At 37.8% G+C, this 16963-nt stretch overlaps 1 protein-coding gene across 1 annotated transcript in view; it reads left to right on the forward strand.

Annotated features, from left to right (window-relative positions):
* The window catches only part of ANKRD44 (ankyrin repeat domain 44), a 277984-nt gene extending 261786 nt beyond the window's left edge, over positions 1-16198 (forward strand). Inside the window, exons 20-28 of the mRNA XM_069468977.1 lie at positions 496-613; positions 1848-2064; positions 6745-6832; positions 7773-7856; positions 8868-9013; positions 9489-9571; positions 11866-11948; positions 13326-13417; positions 15781-16198. Of these exons, the coding sequence (XP_069325078.1) occupies positions 496-613; positions 1848-2064; positions 6745-6832; positions 7773-7856; positions 8868-9013; positions 9489-9571; positions 11866-11948; positions 13326-13417; positions 15781-16028 (1159 nt within the window). The 3' untranslated portion in view covers positions 16029-16198. The remainder of the gene's footprint in view (positions 1-495; positions 614-1847; positions 2065-6744; positions 6833-7772; positions 7857-8867; positions 9014-9488; positions 9572-11865; positions 11949-13325; positions 13418-15780) is intronic.
* Positions 16199-16963: the final 765 nt, after the last annotated feature.

The raw sequence follows: 16963 nt of genomic DNA on the forward strand, positions 1-16963 counted from the left end.
GCTCTTGCTCAGGCTGGTCTCGAACTCCTGACCTCGAGCAATCCACCCGCCTCAGCCTCTCAGAGTGCTAGGATTACAGGCGTGAGCCACCGCGCCTGGCCTAAATGAAATCTTGAGCAGAAGTACAATATGGAATACTAGGAAAGTAGAGCTGCTCTGATAGAAGCAAGAGGGTCTTCTACATACACATACTCCCTACTCAATTGATATTTAGTAAATGTGACATAGTTCTGAAAATGATGAAATTAACATGAATATTTTGAAAAGGAACCTTCCCTGCCTCATCCCTAGGAATAATTTCACTGACACCATTCCATGTGGCCCTTAGAGCAGAGGCAGATGGCTTGTTCCATGTAACATATAGCAAATTGGGGACACTCAGAAAATATTAAGCAGTTGGAGAGAGAGAGAGAGAGATCCTCCCACTGGAAGTGGTTTTTTTTTTTTTTTTTTTTTAATCTCATTTTTAAAAGCCTACTTTATCTCTCTCCCTAGAACCCCACTGATGCTTGCAGTAGCATACGGACATATTGATGCTGTTTCATTGTTACTTGAAAAGGAAGCAAACGTAGATGCTGTTGATATCCTAGGATGCACGGCTTTACACAGAGGGGTATGTACATCTATCTCAGTGTTAGTCAAACAATTTTTCAGTGAGCTTGTTTCTTCTTTTTTTCCCCCATAGAATTTTTTGTAAAAATGTTGTTTCCTAACATGACCAATTAACCTTAGTCAGAAAGAAATTGCAAAATCTTTTGCAAAGGCAAAATAATGGAAGATACTCTCAGGTCTTGCTCTTAAAATTTCGTGTTAGAGTATAGATAAATAGATACATGAACACCTACTGTTGGTGGAATTGGTTCTGCTTTCTGATTATAAAATGCATGCACATGATAGAAAATTTGCAAAATATTTTTTAAGAGCAAAGAGAAGAAAATCACAATCACTGGTAATCAGACCTCCTGGAGATAACCAATTTTTGGTGTGTATATATATCTCCAATCTTTTTTTTCTGTATGGAGATTTGTTTTAAATTTTAAAAAGAAAGAATACAGAAGATATTATTTGGAATCTGCTTTTTTCCTCTTAGTAAAGTAAGGATTTTCTTTATGTCACCTTTTAATGCACCATCATTTTTAATGCTCCCTTGTGTTCAAGTACCATAATTTATTTTCGTGATTACCTGGTTGTGAGTAGTCATGCTATTCTAATTGTTCTTTATTACAAATGATGCCAAAATATCCTGTGGACAATTTTTTGCACACATCTGCTGAATTGTTTTTTTAAACATGTCAAATAAAAGAAACAGACAAAAGCAGAAATCATAAAATTGCTCTTTTGGGATGGCGCCAAACACCCTGATAAATGAAAAGAAGAGGGACTCTACGTGTCATAATCACAGTTCTTATTTCTTGGGCACTTCCTCTGGGTCGTGCAACAGGCTGGCAGCTTTTGCATATATCTCATTAGTCCTCACAATATCTGAGGTCATTATTACTATTCCTATTTACAGGTGAATAAAGTGAGGCACAGAGAGGCCAATTGACCTGCCAAGGGGGAGCCAAGATTTAACTCATGTCCTCCTAAGGCTGATGTTTACCACTGTACTTTTCATGGCCATGTTTGGAGAATCAAGAGGTGGTTCCAAAATGCTGGTGTTCACTGACTTTTCTGTTATGAATTTTGCTGGGACTGTCCTGCCTCCCGCCCTTGAAGTAGGGCACAGTCTGCTTTCTTTAAGGCCCAGGCGTCTGTCTACTTGCTCTGAGCCCAGCCTCATTCAGCCAACTTCTTTTCTTCCTGAGTCTTCTGAGGTTTGTTTTGTGTTTTTAATTGCAATGCATCAGATTATGACAGGACACGAGGAGTGTGTGCAAATGCTGCTGGAACAGGAAGTGTCAATTCTCTGTAAAGATTCCAGAGGGAGGACGCCCTTGCACTACGCAGCTGCTCGTGGCCATGCCACGTGGCTGAGCGAGCTGCTCCAGATGGCTCTTTCCGAGGAGGACTGTTGCTTCAAAGATAACCAAGGCTACACACCATTGCACTGGGCTTGTTACAATGGTGAGTTGCTTGTCATTTGACTGATTCCACTACACTTCCTACCCCAGGACCTCTATGACCTCAGTGGAGGTGAAAACATAGCATAATGCTGTAAACCATAATTTCCAATCTTTCTGCACCCAAGATACTTTTGTTTTTGTTTTTTGTTTGTTTCTGTAGTCCCCTTTCCATGGCTGCTATGATGCCTTCCTTGAGTAAAAGTTCACTTTCCCCTTCTTGTTAATCAGTAACATATTAACTCCTAATCAGAACTTCTGATAATCTTAAATAACTAGCTTTAATCAGGGTTTCTGAGCTATGTAAGATAGCCAAGGATCCCACAAGGAATTAAAGTAATATAGCTAAAAACAACAAAAAAAATGATTTCATAATCTGTCACAATTGATTTCTAGTAAATGGATTATCTTTTGGCATTTTTAATTAAAATTTGTTTATTTTTAGTTATTATGAGTACATAATAGTTATATATCTTTGTAGGGTATATGTGATGTTTGATACAGGCATACAATGTGAATTAATCAAATCAGAGTAATTGGGGTATCCATCACTTCAGGCATTTATCATTTCTTTGTGTTAGGAACATTCCAATTCTACTCTTTTAGTGATTTTAAAGTATACCCTAACTTATTGTTGATTATAGTCACTTTGTTGTGCTATCACATATTATTCATTCTATTTAACTGTATTTTTGCACACGTTATCCATCCCCATTGGCATTTCTTTTTAATGTTTCATATTCCCCATTTATTTTGTTGTACTTGTTATTTGGGAGACTTTAAAAAGTTTTATTTCACTTATTTGATTAAAATGGAAATGCATACTAATTGTACCAGTTCAAAAATACTGGTGTCTAAAGTAAAATTGTTTCCATTTCCAAACCCACTTTCTAATATTATTTGATGTGTATCTTTCATAATTTTTCCTTTGAGAATATAAATAAATACAAATAAATGTGCATCTATTTTTTAAACTGGAATCATAGAATAGCATACCATAACTTTTTTTATTGGTGTTTACTTAAAATTCTATTGCAAATTTCCTTACAAGTCAACATGTATCAATATGGATTGAGCTTTTAATAGTTGTATATTATTTCATAACTATAAACACACTAGAATTTATTATTTATTCAGCCATATCCCCATTGATGGATACTCAGATTGCTTGCAGGTTTTTTCCTGTTACAAATAATGTAGCAATATGTGTCTTCATTACCATACCGTAAATTCTGTCAGAATAAGTTCCTGGAAGTGAAACTATTGAGTAAGAGGGCATATGTATTTTTTAATTTTAATAAATTATACCATATTACTTTGCAACAAGGATATTGTAATTTATTGCTCCGCCAAACATGTATAAAAGTTTTATTTTCCCACACTCTTGCTAGCCTAGGATGTCACCTTTTTTTATTTTTGTCAATTTGAAGGGCAAAAAAAAAGGCATCTCATTTTTTTAATTTGCATTTCTCTATCTAATAGCATATTTATTGGCTATTTGTGTTTCCTCTTCTGGAAACTATCTTTTCCATCCTTTGTTCACTTTTTTTTTCTATTGAGTTATCTTTTCTCATCTGTTTGTAGGAGCACCTTGTCTTAGTGATATCCTCTGTGTGTTATGTATCTTGCAAATGTTTTTGTTCCTTGTATATGATGTCATTTTTCATGCAGAGAGTTTGAGCTTTTGTGTAGTTTGATTGAGTCTGTCAGATCTTTTTTTATGGTATCTAGGCTTCCCATCTTACTTAAAAAGGTTTCCTACCTCTAAGATTATATGAATATTTTCCCATATATTTCTTAATTTGCTTCTATAATTTAATTTTTATGTTTTCAATTCTTCTATTAACATTTTAATGTAGAAATTGTGATCATTAGTTCCAGAAAGTGGTTTTTTTTGTGTGTGTGTTGTCTTTTTTTTTTAATTTCAGAATATTATGGGGTACAAATGTTTTGGTTACATAAATTGCTTTTGTACCATTTGAATCAGTTATGTGTGCCCATCCCCCACATAGTGTGCATTGTACCCATTAGGTGTGAATTTACCCATCCCCTCCTCCACCTCCCACCTGCTTGATTTCCAATGAATGTTACTTCCATATGTGCACATAAGTGTTGATCTGTTAGTTCCAATTTAATGGTGAGTACATGTGGTGTTTGTTTTTCCATTCTTGTGATACTTCAGTTAGAAGAATGGTCTCCAGTTTGTGTTCTCTAATTGTATTGATTTAAGATCTCATGTGTTTTCATTATAGTCCTCTTTTTTTTTTTTTTTTTTTTATTGGTTCTGCCTCAATGAGAGCCACATTTTTTACTTCTTCAATTTGGTTTTGGTTTTGTTCCATCCCTATCATTGGAGGATCTTTTTTCTTTTTCTTTTTTTTTTAACCCACTAATGGATGAGGGTTCCCTAGCCCACATTTAGGTCAAGCAGTGGGACCTCCCTGGCACTGGAGAACCTGCGAGCAGGGACAGAGGTAGCAAGAGTGCTGATTATCATGGCAGGCCGCAAACCTGCTGCAGACCACATCCTCTCCCCGGGGTTGGCCTGGGAGGTCTCTCTGTTCTGAGGCCTCTCCAGGTACAAGCAGGAGAGGAGGAACAGCCCTCTCCTAAGCAATTTACCCCTTCAATGTAGCCTTCCTCCAGGTCTGAGGCTCAAGCTCCCATCTTTCCAGAATCCCCTTCACTGGGCATTTTGAAATAATGAAAGTAGCTCCATAATCTCCAGTCCCACCTACACAGACTCTTAGGTTGGGATTCACATAGTCCCCACCTAAGGGACGGTATGTGTAGGTGCAACCCTAAGCTGGGTCTTCGGGGGATTCGTGCTAACAGAGAAGTTGAGGTGTCTGGGACTATTTGAGTGAGAACTGGATGCAGCTGGAAAGCTAAACAGTATAACTTGCGTAAAGCTGGGGGCTTTTTATGTTTGTTACTTCATATACTTTTTAATCCTCCTAAAAACAGTATCACCTTTTCTCTTTTTAGGTTCAAGAAAAGTTTGATTTGTATTTTAATACTTCAGATTGTCCAAGATACATCATTCTGAGGTAGATCATAAGGGAACTTTCACTACTTTAGCACTGAGTTCAGCCCAGAAGAGGTTTCAGGGCAATCTGTATTCCAAGGCCAGATAGCAACACCTTCCCGCCTTATAATTGGGAAACATATAGAGCATTTTTTTACTAGATTTGTAATGAGGGAAAGCTTAGTAAGGCTGGGGAAGCTTTTTCCCCAGGAGACAATGCCAGCTGCTCAAACTGGTAAGTACTGTAGTCGTCAGGACATATATCACTTCACAAACCACATTGAGGTTCTTTATTAAGTAAAGTTCCCACCATCCTGTGACACAGGTAGGACAGGTATTCCTAGTCTCATTTTATGGATGTAGGAAAATTGAGGCTCAGAAATCCCAAGTAAATTGCCTTAAGTCACTGTTAGGATGTGAAAGTCACTAGGTGCTCACGGCTGGTTGGAGAAAGAATTCTCACACCAGGAATAGAATAGTTTTAGGAAAGAAAGCTTATTTTTCTTTCTCAAGAAAGAACGAGAGACAGAAGGAGGGAATGGCCACAGCACAGAGAAGGAGAAAGAAAGCGCTGGGCAGCTGAGGAAAAGTGGCTGGGTGGTTTCAAAGGGTGAAGATGGCTTTTTTCTCTCTCTCTGTTTTAGCAGGCTGATAGCAGGAGCAGCTACAGAGTGGTGTGTTTGCTTTTTCTTTTTTTTCCTTTTCTCTGTGAAGCCAACTTATCTGAGTCTTTGAAGTGTGTTTCTGGCAGGAACTGAGATGGAGAGTTGGAGTGGGGAGCTTGTACCCCTACTGTCCACTTAGGGCTTTTCAAGGCTGCGAAAAGAAAACTCTTAGGGAGACGGAGTTAGGTCACAGGTGTTTTAGTTAAACAAAACAAAGGGGGTAGTTGTGTTGTGAGTTGTCTCTTCAAAGGGGGCAATTATGTGTTTGAGTTTATTTCTCTCACTTTCTCTTTGATGGTTTATTTTTCTCTGTTAGGTTATTAGTAAGACCACCTTTCCATCACATAAGTGAACTGACAGCTGGGACCTTACTTAACTCAAATTCAGTGGCTTTGGAAACCACTTGTCGTTTTGTTGAAAATAATTCTTCACATTAATTTATCTACTTATTTAAAAAATATTTATTGTGTGCCCATGATGTACCAAGAACTGTCCTTGGTGCCATTTAAAATGTTTACATTGTATTTTATAGTCAAAGCCTTTTCACAAGCCTGATCTTAAGGACTGGTTTCTACTAATCATATCTTCTCCCTTTCACTGGAGTGTATAAATGTAGGTAAACCTATTCATGTGGGTGAAAGGTAAATTTCTGTTCTAATTATGGGCAAATTGAGGCATGCCTATGTTAGGCATCTATCTCTCAAGAGCTGAAAGTAACATAGAATCTATTCTGCTTACAAATGAGGTGTCTTATCCATCTCTCTCCACCAGACCATATGGCCTTCACAGTTTTATTTGTTCATTGTGTCTCAGAACACCTGTGAACACAGTTAATAACATTTTGGCATTTTGCTAATTTTATTCCATGAAGAATGAATATTCAGCCAGTTCAGGAAAATTCATAAGCCAGAATTCAGTACTTAATGAAAAAAACAGATTGTGTTGAACAGTTTCTTTCTTGGAAACTTTAAATTCTTTTGATTCCTTCCAGGTAACGAAAACTGTATAGAGGTACTTTTGGAGCAAAAATGTTTTCGCAAATTTATTGGTAATCCCTTTACTCCACTGCACTGTGCAATGTAAGTAGAAATGCTGGAAGTTAATGGCATTACTTTAATTCTTTTAACTACACATAGAGAAATTGCCTTTTAGGGAAGGAAAAAGCTTTTAGATTACAGATAAGAGTAAAATATTCCATTCTGCTGCTAAAGACATATAGGTCTGATGGGAAAGTGTGGTCCCTAATGTTAATGATTTTCCAGGGGCTTTTTGGGGGGTGCGCACATATCAAATGCATGTGAAAACTGCATGAAGAGGTGGGCTGAGAGGCACATCATACATGATGTGAAGAACTCTTGCAGTGTGACTCACATTTGTCTGCCAAATTCTAAAAACAAGTACGGATTAACAACAATATGCCCGGGGACGGTTAGAAAGACATTTTATGCCAGAAAGACTTTTCATATATTGTAAATCTCCATTTTTCATATATTGTAAGTCCTTTTATAGTAAATATAATTTTTGCTCTAGCCTCACAGTGTGAGCCATTGTCAGATGATAGTGACTTTAAATCACAGACTAGGGGTCTGTGTTCCACTGGGCATTCATGGTCAGCCTGGGTCCCTTGACCTGAGGATGCTGTCTCTAGATTGTCTCTGGGCTTCCCATGAAGCTGGGTGATTTGATTGGAAGGATATTGGAGGCATAAAATAGACCAATAAAGAAAATGTAAGTGACAAAGAGTCAGTAATTTTAAATCTGAAGTAATCATGTCTATTGCATTTTGGTATCTCCAAAACACCAAATATGGTGCTTTGTACAGTGGCGTGCAATAAACTCCTACCTGGTTGTATAGGGGTTATAGAGTGTATGCCATTGAAACATATACCACAAGTATTTGCATCAGATTTTTTAAAGTGCATCATCAGATTGTTAAATACACAGTGCATAGGAAGATGGGGTAGAAGAAGATATAATTTAAAAGCAATATTTTTACATTAAAATCCATTTTTGTTTTAGAATAAATGATCATGAGAATTGTGCATCATTGCTACTTGGGGCCATAGATTCCAGTATCGTCAGTTGCAGAGATGACAAAGGCAGGTAAGTGATCCTAAGGTGGCATGCCTTTTATCTTGATGAATCTTAGTCTCTGCTTTGTGGCTGCAGAGTAGCCAAACACCTATTTTTTTTTTAATTGAAAGAGTAATATATAAACATATTTTTTAAAAATTAAATATTACAGAGGGTATATAGTTAAAAGAAATTTCCCTTTGAGCCCAGAATCCCTAGCCTCTTCCACAGAGAAAGCTATTGGACAATGTTATTTCCAAATTATTGTATTCTCCTAAATATTTTCTATACGTATCTACAAACATATGTGTGTATATATACACACACATTCTTTTTGTGCAAATGAGAGCATTCTATAACAGTGCTCTGCTTTTAGTATATCTTGGAGATCTTTCCATACCAAAACATACAGATTTACCATATTCTTCTTAAAGCTGGATATATTATACTCAGCCTGCCTCTACTGAAGAACATTTCGGTTGTTTCCAATATTTTGCTGTTTCAGAGAGTGGTGCAGTGAACATTTTCATATGTGTCTGTACACATGACCGACCAAGTGTAGCTGAAAGATAAAGTCCTAAAAGTGGAATTACTTGGTTAAAGGGTTGATAGTTTTTAATTTTGATAAACAATGGCAAGTTATCCTCTGAAAGAAGTCAACTATCCACATTTAGAGGATGTGGGCTTTTAAAATTTTTATTTAATCAGAACAATTACCTACCAATTTAAGGCTTAATTTTGAAGATACCTATCTCAAAGATGAAAGTGAAGTCACTGGAACTTAAGATTAAAGGGTCAGAAAAGATGCTAATTTCATTATCAGGGCCACCACATACACCCCCAAATCTAGGGGCCGCCATTCACATAGTTGACACTTCACTGTCCACCTGAAATGGCCTTTCCAGGGGGCTTAATCATTATCTCTATAAACTGAGAAGTTATAAATCCTTAAGACAACATCATTTACGTATTTATTGGGCAATTACTAAAGAGAGGGTAAGTTTAAAGGAAACTAAAATCCTATTTGTTTTAAATCCTTAGGACACCCCTCCATGCGGCAGCGTTTGCTGATCACGTGGAGTGCTTGCAGCTTCTTCTGAGACACAACGCTCAAGTGAACGCAGCAGACAATTCAGGGAAAACAGCTCTGATGATGGCTGCTGAGAACGGGCAGGCAGGCGCCGTGGGTGTGTACTTGCTTCATGGACCTCACATTTACACCTATCCAAAAACCGAAATAATGTAACATCAGGAAATCAGATGCTCTCTTGGTATACGTGTAAACAAGGGCCACTAACGGTGTTACTTAAGCCACTTCCTGCTCAGTCATCTGCAGTTCTCTGTTACTTAATTATTGGTGGACCTTGTGAAAGAGAGCTAACCTTTCTGCAGTGAAATTTCCCCAGGTTTAGAAACGAAATATAACAACAGAATCATTTTAACTGGAAATAGTGAACTGTAAAAGCAATTAAAATTAATGGCTGTCAGCCTTAGATTTGGGTAGAACAAATACGGCAATAAATTGCCCCTTTCCTTTGAAAACATTAAATATGATTCTGTGAGCTATACTAATTTAAGTGTTACAGTTTTTGTAGTAACTTCTTCAACATGCATGTGATTAGCATCTAGTCTAAGTAACCCTTTTTTTGGCTTTTTCTGTAGATATTTTGGTGAACAGTGCCCAGGCTGATCTGACTGTAAAGGATAAGGACTTGAATACACCCTTACATTTGGCTAGTAGTAAAGTATGTAAATGAATGTAAGATATTGTTACTTAGTGTTGTAATAATAACAGTAGTAATGCCACTGAAATTCTGTCTATCTCAGAGCTGTGTAGCATGGCTCTTAGTTAAGAGGTACGTTTTTTCAGGATGTTGTCAACTGTAAGTGGAATCAAAGGGGAGAGAAGGAAAGGGTAGGGCCACCAGGTTGATGAGAATATGCCTCATCAACATGAATGATAAGGACATGCTTTTCATGACATTTGCCACTTGCATTCTTGCCACAGTCTGCCTTGATGCTGCCACTGTATCTGTCTCCCTGGTTGTGGTACCACATTTTGGTACCACCTAGAAGGGAAGGACCCCAGTTATATGGCTTCTAAAATATAAGCAGCTCCACTTGTTTTCATTTTGTTCCATTTGAAGACGTTGTAATAACACAGCCAAACAATACTCTACTGTGCAGCAAATGAATGTATCTATGTGTATTTCTACCCTTCCTCCTTTTTCTCTGGAGCACAGTTCAAATCAAAGAATGTGTTTGTTTGTTTCTTCAAATAGCATTGTGTTCACATGTTGCTTAAGATTCCTGCTTCCATAAAAGATAAATTTGTTTTTATATATTATATGTATATACATACCTATATATGGTTTTACAAAAGTGGGTCCAAACTGTTTTATAACTTGGTTTAATTACTAAATCATATATTATGAATATCTTTCTTTTAGACATCATGTTTTATGGTGTTTTAGAAGAGGTATGGTATTCCACCTTAGGAATGTGCCATTCTTTATTCAACCTATCTCCTATTATTAGACATACAGCGTATTTTCAAATATATGCTACTGGAGGTTCAGTACATGAAATGCCTGAGACCAGAAGTGTTTTGGATTTCAGATTTTGGAATATTTGTATTATGCCTATTGAGCATCCCAAATCTAAAAATCCAAAGTGCTCCAATGAGCATTTCCTTTGAGTGTCATGTTGATGCCCAAAAAGTTTTGTATTTTGAAGCATTTGGATTTCAGAGTTTCAAATTTGGGGTGTCCAACCTGTACAAATAAGGCTTATTGTAGAGAAATCTTTTTTAGGAATCCTTACTCATTCCTTTAAGATAAATTCCTAAATGTAAAGTTATTGAGTCTAAGGATAAAAACATTTTTAACACGAAATTGCCCTCTAATAAGGTGACAACAGCTTACACTCCACCAGCAGTACATCCGAATGAAACCTCCATGGATATTTCTAAAATTATATTTAAGGGTCTCCCATATGAGGCATTATAGTATGAAGCCAGTTGGTACCAAGTGATGGTGATTTATTTCAACATAGTTAAAATATTGAAGGTGTTACCTATACCCAGTGGTGTCAGAAGTCTCAGCCATTCCTTTCATTGCTTCCATTTTCTCACTTCATGCTCTGGGAAGCCCATGGAAAACACAAAAGTGCTCAGTTTTATGCAGTTTATTTCAAAATGTAGTATTTTAGTGAATATAAGGGCAATGCTTTTTAAACTTTATTGTGCGAATGAATCACCTGGGGATTTTGTGAAATTACAGATTCTGATTTATTAGGTCTGGGGTGGGGGCTAAGAGTCAACATTTCTAATTCCCAGGAAATACTGCTACTGCTGGTCTATGGGCCACATGTTGCTTAGCAAGGGCTTAGGAAACCATGACCCCTTAAGAGTGCACCAGGCTTGAAATCATGAAAGGATCTCTGACTTACCAATTGATTTTCAAAAATGATCAACCATCTATTGTCATAAGATACAGAGAGATATCTTCCCCAATTGAGGAAGAAAAGAATTAGTTTTCCTGAAATAGGGCCTCTTCACAATATAAGACAATAATAAATGATGATGAGTGACACAGATGATAGGTGTAATGGGAATTCTAAGAATAAATGCTTCACTGAAGTGGTAATTGAAGGCTTGAGATAGGAGGTGGGACTTTTTATGTATGTTTAAAAAGTAATGTTGAAGAACTTAAAGGATACTCCCTATTTATCAGCTGACCTAGCTAAACTAGGTCATCTGCTTTAGCTCTCTGGACATTAATTCTAAAATTTATCTTAAAAATATTAATATTTTAGATCAGACTTATGTTAACTAAGTCCTAATAGACCTTATTCAGAATCTCAGAGTATCTTGGACCAATTTGCTTTTAGAAGAAAAAAATTACTCAGGAAATATCGTCTTATAGAATGTTTTCAGGCAGAGGAAATTCATTTTCAATTTAAAGGATAATGAAGTAATTTTTCAGAAACTTTTCTGTGTCTCTGTCCCATGTTTCTTATCATTCTTTTTCTTTATTAGGGTCATGAAAAATGTGCCTTGTTAATACTTGACAAGATACAAGATGAGAGCCTTATTAATGCAAAAAATAATGCACTGCAGACGTAAGTGTAACTACCAAAGTTTGACTCAGACCCCCAGTCATACTCATTTGTTAAATAAATATTTAGAGCCTGCTAAGTGCCAGGCAAGCTCTGGGGAACACAGTGGTGACAGATGCAGACCTGGCTTCCTCTGCATAAAGTTGACAGTCACTTACCTACAAATGCTGATCAAGCTAGACAGTTTTAGTTAGAATCATTATTTTGATATGTCTTCATAGAATTTTGTGAAATCTGTGTTTTTCTTTGCTGATGTTCCTGGGGTAACATTATAAATTTAGTGGGCTGTTAGAAAAATCTTAAGGGCTTACAGACTGACATATTTGGGGAAACTATTTGTATTATGCATTAGCATTATGTATTCTGACTGGAAAATGACAGTATTATAAATCAGGTTCCCAGAATACATTTGAAGAGTTTCTAAGCTATTTGTCTTAATTATATTTTAATATCATTCAGTGTAATCCTCAGTGTGAAAGATCTAAAAGCTGCTTCATTTTCCATTTTAGGAAATTACTTATGCATGTGTTTTAAAGGCAAAGGAATATTAGGCTTTTTTTTTTTTTTCATTTAAGATTTTTTTTTTTGAGACAGAGTCTCACTCTGTTGGCCTAACTAGAGTGCAGTGGCGTCATCGTAGCTCACTGTAACCTCAAACTCCTGGACTCAAGTGATCCTCCTGCCTCAACCTCCCCAAGTAGTTGTAGCTACAGGCACGCACCAAGACTCCTCGCTAATTTTTCTATTTTTTTGTAGAGATGGGGTCTCGATCTTGCTCAGGCTGGTCCTGAACTCCTGAGTTCAGGCAATCCTCCCAGCTGAGCCTCCCAGAGTGCTAGGATTATACTCATGAGCCACTCCGCCTGACCTCATTTAAGATTGTTATGCAATATATAGCACAACATACTGAGTTTGACATTATTCTTTAAGGTATTATAAATTCAGTAAAACATCTATGTGCATTTAAAATAACAAAGAGTTTTGAGATTCTGTAAAGGGGGATGACTTATTGATGAGCTAACTGTGTGGAACAGTGATTCAAATGCTGTAGTAGAAATCAAGTGGTAAAGAACCTTCTGCAAAACACCCAAGAGCTTGAGTTCTTCCTCTGTCTTCCTATGTACTGTCATTGAGATTGTTTGAGATGCAGAATATTTGTAACATCTGCAGAGAAACCTGGGCCAAATATGTAAGAATAGTAGGATCATTAGCACCTGGAAAAGATCTGGTCAACAAATACCTTTTTTAAACAGTAAAAATATCCACATACTATTTGTAGATTCTTAAGTACTTCTTCCCTTTAGTGACATGGGCTAACCAAAATGCTACATTCTCACACAAATACGTACCACAACTGATGCTTGGTCTTGTGTTTTTTAGACCCCTCCATGTCGCTGCACGCAATGGCTTGAAGGTGGTAGTTGAGGAGTTGCTGGCCAAAGGGGCCTGTGTCCTTGCTGTAGATGAAAATGGTAAGTGGTAAAAGTAAACAGCCACTGCAGGTACTTTCCATATGCTGGTTATGCCAGAGGAAAATGAGAAAGATAGAAGCTAGCTAAAAAGGCAGTGAGAATTCTCTCCTCCTTGGAAGTTCTATGTGTGTGAGAAATCAAACGAGGATAATTCATCCTGTCTGTCTTTTTGTAAATCACGTAGTCTACCTGTAGCACACCAGTGCTGTCCATTTTGCATGTAATGTCAGCAGCTGGTCTCTAACTCCTCAGCATGGTGGTTAAACTATCTTAGACACACCAGAAAACTTTCAACTTGGCATTCAAAATTCTAACTGTGTATGCTGAAGAGTTAGGGATTACACATGTCATTAGTGCATGCTCAAGGGCTCAAGTAAAAACCTAAGTCTTTGATCGTATTTCAGTTCATTCTGAGATCAAACCTTTTTTTCTTTTTAAAGTACAGATCAGAACTCATATTCCCCATATGGAAATTTGGAGAATACGAATAAAATTTCTTAACTAGTGTCTACACTTGAAAGCTTCCCCTGATCTATATAATGTTTCTTTTCTAAATGAACTAATTCTTAACAGAAGCTTTCTACTCTGTTTCCTAAGAAATTTTGAAAGCTAATGAATGCTAGAATTGTACTAAACCGCCATTTTAAGCAGAATGCCTGTTAACCTTGGGGAGCAAAAAAGGAACTTCTGGATATTTATGAATTAAGTAATTTTTTAAATGTGGCATTTAATTAAAGCATTATAATGTATTAATATAACTCAATTAACTGCTTATTACAGGTATTGGAATTAGCAGCTCATGCCTATTTCTCAGAAGTAAGCAGCCATACTGACATCATTAGCTAACTTTTATTAGTGTTGGTTTTGCAGCCCCACTTATCCTAGCATGTACCCTACTCTGTCCCCAACCTGACTCATCTAGGAAGTGCAGATAGTTCTCTCCTACCCCATCTCTTTGATTTTCCTGCCTCACCTTCCCTCACCCTCTTATCTCCATGATATACCTTAGGGTTGGCATGCAGAGGCCCACAAATTTTCTCCAAAATAACCAAAGAGAACAGAATAAATTAGTTTTGCCTTTCTCTGGTGTAAATCTGCTACATCTGAGGTTTGCTATAGCAACCTCAGGCCCAAGAACCCTGGGTCAGTGGAACTGCAGCCTATCTTGGAGCTTAGCTGCATCTCGTAGGCCTGGGGACATGTGGGGACGATTTTGTGCGGTGCTACAATCGGAATTCCTTTACTCCTCACTGACCTTGGTGGAATGGAATGCTAAAATACCTGTCCATTCTTGTTTGTTTTCATACCAGAAAGAAGAAGAATCTCTTAAAGGGCAGGGCAGGGAAAGCAGGTCAAGTGATGATAAACAAAACAACAAAATGTTAAGTTTCGTTGAGCCAGTTCCTCTGAGTGACTAAGTGAGGGCTCTACTCGTTGGGTAGTAGAAACTCTGGCCAACCCTTTCAGGCCAGTGGAAAAAAGGGTGGATACAGGCAACAATTAAGTCAAAGAATTATTAATTGACCTCCCCAAGACACAGCTGTTTTATGTGTCGAGGCAGTTTTCTCATCTGGACTGGACACATCAAGTCTAAACGGTAGAGAATGACACGACTCTAATTATGGCAAGCATAGTCATTTTCTTATGTCCGTTACATTTCCGATTCAGATTTGGTTGGTGGGGTGGCTATTTCTTAATATTCTGTTAAATTTCTCTTATATGATAGTAAATTTTTAACCACAAACAACCAGGGCCTTCCTGTATCTGATCTATTCAAATGATTCCATTTTTCTAAGACCAGTTCATTGGTGTATGCTGTATATAGCGTGTATATAAAGTGACATAACTACATTACTCACTTTTATGGTCATGTAATTTCCAATATCCTTTCCAATCTGACACACAATTAGCTAACAATGCAAAGTCATTGTTCTCAGAATGAGAGTCCTACTCAGGCCCAGGCCTGAGGCTCATGGTGTGCGTGTGCTCTCAAGTGGAAACGTCTTCCCGGTTGTCCTGCTGCTGTTCTTTGTGGTATTGTGTCCCACACCCGCCCCCCTGTGTTTCTGTTCACTAGACGAAGGCTGGAATTCTGCCTAACTTTGGATGATATGGTGCTTGCCGTAGTCATGTGAGCTGGAAAAAACAAAGCCGAAAAGCCCTCCATAGAACGTCTCCCCCTCCCTCTCCCCTCTAGCCTCACCCCGAGCATGATTTGTGGAGAGTGACTCTCCGTTTTCCCCGCATGATTTCTAACTCGACATACATCTCCGCTTCTGAGATCCCGCGAGATGTAGTGTGGAATGCTCGCGCCGCCTCTGGACGCCCGGACTAACCACTGCCTTGTCTGCATTTACGCCCAGGTCATACCCCGGCCCTGGCTTGCGCTCCTAACAAAGACGTGGCTGACTGCCTGGCCCTCATTTTGGCTACCATGATGCCTTTTTCTCCTTCCGGTACAATGACGGCTGTCAACTTCGTTTGCTTTAAAAAAGACAATTTGAGCAGGACAACCCTCTCCAATCTGGGTAGCATGGTTAGCCTGTGCAGTAACAACGTAGGCTCGGAGGATGGGTACAATGAAAATGATTCTGATTCGGAAACATTTTGACTTTGGACTGTAGAAGCTTTTCCTTGATCACCTGTGTTGGAGGAAGGGAAAGAAGCTTGAAGTCCAGATTTATGTTGTGTTCAAGTATTATTTGGGGCTCAGGCTCCCAGAAGCCAGTAGAGAAGGAATTAATCAAACCAAGGGAGGGCAGAGAGGCTGTTGGGTGAAACGCTCGCACAGATGGGCCCCGATTTTGTTTTGGTTCATGTTTTCTTTAGATCTAAGGTACTTCTGTGAAAGTCTACCTCTCATTTTAAGTAAGGAATAAAAATTGTATTTAATTCCTTTTCTTTGGGGATAACGCAACCAAGAGGCAACTGTTCGCTATAAAGAATTTTTTTTCATGTACTCAGCAGTGAGTTCTCAGAAGTATATCAATGTGGCATTCAGATCCCCTGGGAGGGGAGGGAAGAGGTAGATAGGAAATGACTCAAACCTCTTCTCACTTTGATGTTTACGTCCTCCACTAGAAGCCAAAGGTAAAGGTGTTCATCTTCAGAAATAATGCCTGTAATAATCTTCTTAAGGGAGTCCAACTGTTCATAGCCTGTCTATAGCAAGCACTTAAATATCCAGAACTTCTTTCTGAGGATCTTGTTAAAGTTGCCAGATGAAATGAAAAACTGAACTTTTTTTCGTTTAACACAAACATAGCACCCAGTGTTCCCCACAACAAGCTTGTAACTAATTTTCACCCAAGTGATTGAACTCAAATCTATCTAGTAACGTTTCAGGTGAAAATTATATTGCACCAAAACTTTGAGACAATATGTATATTTAACATTAAACTGCCCCTTGTTAATTCTTTCTTAAATCAAAATACTAACTTTTTTAAAACCAGAATCATTAGCATTGTTCATCAATAGTAAAATGTTAATGAGCTTCTCAGTCAAGTCATGCCAAGTGAGTGAAAGTGTGACTGCAAAAGGAAACAA

Source organism: Eulemur rufifrons, chromosome 1 (assembly GCF_041146395.1).
Source record: "Eulemur rufifrons isolate Redbay chromosome 1, OSU_ERuf_1, whole genome shotgun sequence".
Taxonomy (NCBI): domain Eukaryota; kingdom Metazoa; phylum Chordata; class Mammalia; order Primates; family Lemuridae; genus Eulemur; species Eulemur rufifrons.